At 41.3% G+C, this 6,376-nt stretch overlaps 1 protein-coding gene across 1 annotated transcript; it reads right to left on the bottom strand.

Annotated features, from left to right (window-relative positions):
* Nucleotides 1-2,388: 2,388 nt before the first annotated feature.
* On the bottom strand, nucleotides 2,389-6,174 carry LOC142401167 (uncharacterized). Its single transcript, XM_075486457.1, has 4 exons — nucleotides 5,739-6,174; nucleotides 4,996-5,141; nucleotides 4,337-4,485; nucleotides 2,389-4,128 (listed from the first exon to the last, which is right to left on the bottom strand). Exons 1-4 carry the CDS (start codon nucleotides 5,889-5,891, stop codon nucleotides 3,878-3,880), a joined length of 699 nt encoding a protein of 232 aa, XP_075342572.1. The 5' UTR covers nucleotides 5,892-6,174; the 3' UTR covers nucleotides 2,389-3,877.
* Between the last annotated feature and the right edge of the window lie 202 nt (nucleotides 6,175-6,376).

Raw genomic sequence — 6,376 nt, 5'->3', positions numbered from 1 at the left:
ACAACCAATTAAACTCTAGCAATTAGCTCAATATTTAATAAACATAACAATTTAAAAAATCTAGTCAGTAAAAGCAAAACATTATGAAACACACACAAGAAACTCACCTGTACAACTTTTGACCAACTCTCAAATTAGTGGAATTCTAAAGTGTATGCTCAGCTCTCCCTTTATAAAAACAAAAATATCCATCCTCAGGATCTAAAAACAAACCAAAACAAAATATACTGTTAAAAATCAAAGGCCTGCCAACAAGACTCAACCAAGTGACCTTCTCGTTCGCAGCAAATCAACTCTGGTGATAGTGAATTCCTCATCTCACACAGTTCCATGATGCACCAAGGGCTGAATGACCCAGAGGGCAGGCCTTGTGTTTTGAGTTTAAATGTCAGCAGAATGGAGATGTAGGTAGAATAAGGTCAACAACATGCAGCTTTTTCATCAATAGGTGGCATGTTAGCACTATGGCGGATTTTTTTTTTTTAAGTGACTAACAAATGGTTTAAATCTGAGGTAGAGTTTAAACTGTGTTTGACAACTGGTAGCTGTTTGTGTGTATGAACTATGCAGCCAGATGTCATCAATATACCTTGAACACAGAGTACATTACTGATTGAAGCTTTAATACAAAGGTTTGTGCTCCACTTCACCGATGAACAGAGCAGATCGGCAGCAGTCAGCTTAACACTTACTGTGAGGCCAATAAAGCCTGACTGAACAGTGTTTTCCAAAAAGGCAGTCAAGTGACAAATCGACCTTGCTCTCTGAATGCAGTGGCTGCATTGATTTTGCACTGGGGGTCACTTCAGTCTTGCTATCAGCCAAAGCAAGCAGGATCTTAGGCAGAGAGTGGACCAATATCGGGCCTGATTTTCACTGACAACACTCTATTGAATTTCTTATCAATATCTGTGTCAAGCAAAATCATTGCCCTGCCTCAGTCAAGCACCCGTTCCTTATTAATACCTGTTGTGCCATCAATAGAAAGGATGGATGCGCTTATTACATGTGTTATCTGCTCTCCGTCCTCTGAATAAGACATGGGTGGAAGGGGGTGAGGAAGAGGGGTGTAGTTTATTAGCTTTAGCAAGGTCAGAGTGGGAGAGAGTGGATGAAAAGTGCTGGCCCAGCACAATGCCTTTTTATTTTGTTGGGTCAGGCAGTACAGACGATTAAGCTGTAAGCCAAGGGGGACATTATTGATTTGGTCATGTGCTGTTGGAGGGATAGACTCTCCCCCTGTTGTTTTAATTTATTAGCCAGCAGCTATTCAATTTGATCGTGAAGAGGTGCAGCAATATGAGGTCTACACAGAGCACTGGTAACCACAGTCTATACCAAAAAGATCTCATTATGGTCTTTAGAGTCCATCTGTCCACCAACCAGCATCCCTTTGGACTCAGTGCCATGACGGCCTAAAGTCTCAGTCGACATTTTATTGGCATGCTATGAGCTGTTTCCTTGCAGGTAAATTTGATATGACACTAGTTGAATATTATATATCCTATTGAGTGCCACAATGGGGCCATCTGCATCAGATCTCAATCTATATTTACAGATGCAGGACATTGAGGACAATTGAGCCCAGCAACAGAAACCTGGAGCAGTTTGTAAAAATATAATTAGGTGGAGAACTGCGAAAGCGAGAGGGGGGATTACAGGGTCACGGATTCAACAACCCAGCCCAGACATTTGGATGAAATTGCCGCGTATTTTAGACAGTATTGGTGAGCAGAGCTGCAGAAGCCTTTGGACAAGGACCATGCAAGCAATGGATTTACACTTGAAATTATTCAAAAGGCTACCAGGCCTTTACTGTTTTCGCCACCATTTTAAACTATGAAAACAAGATTCTGTGGAAAACAAACAACACAATACAACTCCATATTCTGCAAGAATCTAATGACATAAACCTTCCTTCTTAAAAGCCAGAGGTGATGTTTTGCTATATTATCGCATTCAAAGCACTTTCTACAGGGACTCCAAGTGAATAGCTAATAACGAAAGCAATAAAAAATAAGATATCACTTATAACTTGCAAGATCCACAATTAATTGGAGCACCCAAATGGGTTGATGGACAAGACTGCCAGATAAGCAACACCCCAGGTCATTGGTTCAAAGCTGTTATTTTGACCTGTGGCTATGTTTCAGAATGAAGTGACATGCAGATATTGTGTAAAAAAAAGAGCACATGAAATCCCTTATGGATTCTTCCTCCTAGAAACCAAGAAAATAAAATATAGTCCTTTAACACGTCATAAACAAGGTACAAGAGTTCAATTTAACCCCAGCTACATTCTTTTCACAATCTTAACCAAGTATTTGTTTGTTTCATTAAAAAGAAAAGAAGAAAAAAAAAAAAAGATAATGGATGTTAAAGTTCCCATGGCATGGTATAGTAGTGGCGCTTTAAATGGGCTTTCGAAGGCTTCAGGATGTTATACCCCCAGGCTTCTCAAAATTCACCCGAAAAACGCAGATTTGGCCACTTAGAAGAAAGCCGCATTTCAGCGCTTTCTCCAGTGCCCTGTTTTCCTAATGAGAAGCAAGGAGGAGCGCGAGGGGTGTGTCATGGCTGAATGGGGGCGTGTCTGATTCTCTGTTTTGGCTCCGCGCATGTTAGCTGCCTGCTAGTAGGAAAAAAAAATAGAAATGGCAGGTGAGCAAACCATCGTACCGTTCGCCTTCGACCCGGAATCGGACCCTGAAGCGAGGCGCAGGCAGTTCAGCAACAAACTGCAGATCAGCAGCGCCTTCAGCAAAACGTCTCAGAATGGTGAGTTTGAAATGTTATGTCTGGAAACGTTTATAGTTGGGTCGGTCCGAACCACTGAGGTGCGCAGATAGTAGCAGTCGCTTAGCCTACGGTAGCCTAATTAGAGCAGAAATTGTAGTCACTACATCAGGACTACCTAAAATATTATTTTGGCTTACAAAACGTATAAGTTCCCAACTTATTTTGCAATGTGGGCACGTATTTGCAGTGCTAACATTAGTGAGTATGGCTGCTGGCATCTCCAGTCTCTACACCAAGTAACTCTCTCAATGTCGCCTTGCATTGTACAACAGTAACACTGCCAAAGTATTTCCCATAGTACACATTGCCAACATGCAAATGATTCTCCACCCAGTGTTGACATAAGGGGAGCGATTTATTACCAAGTTTTCTAGACAAAAAGGTTTACATGCTGTAATATACAAAAAAAAAAAAAAAAAAAAACATACCTCATCATATCCTGACCAGGTGCTGGATCCAAAGTGTAACTACACGGAATGAAACTTATGCCACATATTTCTGTGTACACCTTTTTTAGTAGCCCGTCTTCACTGGGAACAGCCAGCTGTGCGTTGCCCATGTAGTTATACAGTAGCCTATGGCATGCAAAAAACATGATAGTATTCTGACCAGCATGTAATTATTCTCCATGCTCACATGTTAACTCATTTACTTCTCACTAAAGATGTTTCATTGTTATATTTGCCGGCATTACCTGAAAACAGAATATCATTACACTGCCTTTTTTTTAAAATAATAGGTGTCAATGGGGAATTTGCGAGATAATGCCCACAGAAAGGGAGAATAGATGCTGCATGGAGATCCCTCAGGTAACACTGTAAACATTTGGATCTACCTGTTTGGCAGTTTACGCCTGAGAAGAACCCATCGGTAAGCGTTGTAAAATAATCACTCATAGCCACATACATAAGAGTTTACAGTACACCCACCCAACAGAGCCTGATAATTCAACTATGCAGACAGTATGAAGAGTGTTTGTAGATTTATTTACAAGACATTAAAACACAATCAAGAATAATCCATAGGAATATGTAAATATGTACAACATAGCAATAACAGAAGAACAACAACATTCTCTTCAAGTGTCATTTTTTCTATCTGTTCTTCCAGGCGCTTCAGGCATTTGGCCTACAGGCAGTTCGTGGCGTGGTGCTGGGGCTTTTTGGGCCGCTGGATCAGAGTGGTCATTCCTGCCTGTGTGGTCCTGCGTATCCGTGCCGAGTACCCCGATGATGAAGGACACTGCACCGGGTTTAGACTGCCTCACGTGTGAAAAATTAGGTCCATCAGGACATCCACATACCCTTTCACACAGAACATTCATACACACTGTACACGCACAACATTTGTATATTTCAGTTAGTCATTTGTACATTTCAATGTTTATTTATATATTTATATTTGTTCTATATATTTATGTTTGTTTAGATTTCTATTTCTCACATTTTTTGTATTCCTATTTGTTGGAATTAACCTCAGTAAATTTGATAAAGGCAAAAGTAGTTGGACTTGAATTCTTGAACTTTTGAGGTCTTACCAAAGGTTGGCTTAGTCTTTTGACGTTTGACTGTGCACTCTCCCTTCTTGGATTTGGGAAAGGAGATTTTGAAGAGAGGTACACCGTCTGCTGTCTGGGCCTGTGGTCGGTTTGCATTTTCATTAAAGTGGATCGCCGCCAAGTACAGTCTGAAAGAACAAGAAACAATGTGTAAACGGTGTTTCTCACAGAATTTTCATTTGTCATGGTGGTGGGGGTTAGCTGGTAGAGACACATGCATCATCATGGGAGAGCATATGAAAAGCTCTTTTCCAAAATGCTATAGAAGCTGTTCTCATTACTTTTTTTTAAATCTGATTTCAAGCATCAGGAAAGTGATATCAGCTGAGATAGCATTTGAAACATTTAAATGCTGCTTTTAATGGTAGTAACAAATAAAACAATATTTTTGAAAGTAGGTATAAAACATTTTGGAAAAAGCTTTTCATATATTGTGAAGTTTCATAGGAACTATGATCTGAAAACCCCCTAAAAGTATACATTTTTTGGTAAATCAAATATAAATTACATTCACAAGACAATCTTTTCGGGGGACCTGGTCTAGGTGTTTTGTGCCTTATAGTGCTGGAGAAACCCGGCTCAATAATGACATTTCAGACAACAAAAACTTTCAACAACTACAAGGTAAAACATCTCACCTGCAAAGCATTCCAATATAGAGAAAGACAACATTCTTCGGTGTGGCTGCAGTCCTATTGACAATGGGGTCAGTCTGGCAGGCAGCATCCCTGGTCCGGGATGTCTGGACGTGAGCACTTGATGTGCTGGCCAGTGAAGAGTGAACCTGATGCAGACAGAGAGCACACATCTCATGGTTCAAAAGCCGAGCATTACACTCGTGATAAACTGACGTGTCACGACAGATTTGAAGTCAGAATTGTGTTCGAATTGACAGATACGTAATGGTGTATGTTCGAGGGAAGTCAGCAAACGTTTGCTAAACATCCTTCACCCAGCCACAACACCCGATCGCATATCACACACGAAAGACGCAGAAACGACTCGACGTCAAAAAAAAAAAGTCACCAAACCGTAACAAATGCTTACAAAATATAAAGTCACCAATCTAAAGAAAGGCTTACAAAATATGAATTGTTATCGTCGGGCGTCATTTTCCGTGTAACAGACGTATCTAGCCGCAGAACAGAACTAGACTTGCTTACCTTAGTATTCATGCTGTATGTAGTCCCCTACACGTAAGATACTTGGTCAAAAGACAAATGTCTTGTTTTACAACCAATTTTCCAAATCTAACCAGTTTAACAGAGTATTGGTTTTGTAGCGCAGTGTAGGTTTCATGGATAAATACCTCCACAGCTAATGTTGGCTAGTTAGCTGTCACCCATAAAGTGCTAGCGGCTAGCAAATAATTATGACTTACTTGATCGGTGTGGGTAGCTGATGGACCGGCAAGGCTTGGCACTGATCCAGGCTTCAACTTCAGGTGTAGGGCAAAACCTGTCCTGTACTGTCCCAAGTTGTGAAAGCATTCCTCTGAAATGTGTCGCGCAAACACTGACGCTCTTTGGAACATGCATGGGCACCCGTCCCTCTAAATGAAATTAGCCATTCCGTTTTCAAAGGGACAGAGGGTGGCAGCGGAAACATATTCTTCTCTTCATCTTCACATCCTGGCACAGTACATTTCGCATGGTAAAGTCGTTTGGAAGCCATTGCTGTATCTTCTGTGACTGTCTTCAGTCGTGGCGAGTCTCGGTCTACTCCACATGAGTTGGGCGGGTAAGATACAGGTAGTTTACCAGCAGTGGGTGGAGACAGAGGGCGTGGCGGAGAGAGGGGGTGGGAAATTTTGATGAGCTCTATTCTGGCATGACGTCATACCAGGAGCCTTGAGTCAACGAGACACTTGGAGGCGCTCTGTTCAAAACACGGAGGAAATGCTGTACTGCTCAGTGAATACATTTCGCAATTTCTACTCACTGGGGTGACTAAAGGAGGCTAGAGAAACTCATTTTAAGGCTCAAAAACCTCTGAAAGTGAAATTTTCATGCCATGGGA

Source organism: Odontesthes bonariensis, chromosome 16, assembly GCF_027942865.1.
Source record: "Odontesthes bonariensis isolate fOdoBon6 chromosome 16, fOdoBon6.hap1, whole genome shotgun sequence".
Lineage (NCBI taxonomy): Eukaryota > Metazoa > Chordata > Actinopteri > Atheriniformes > Atherinopsidae > Odontesthes > Odontesthes bonariensis.
Note: the sequence above shows the minus strand (reverse complement) of the source record. Positions and strands in the feature narration are given on the sequence as shown.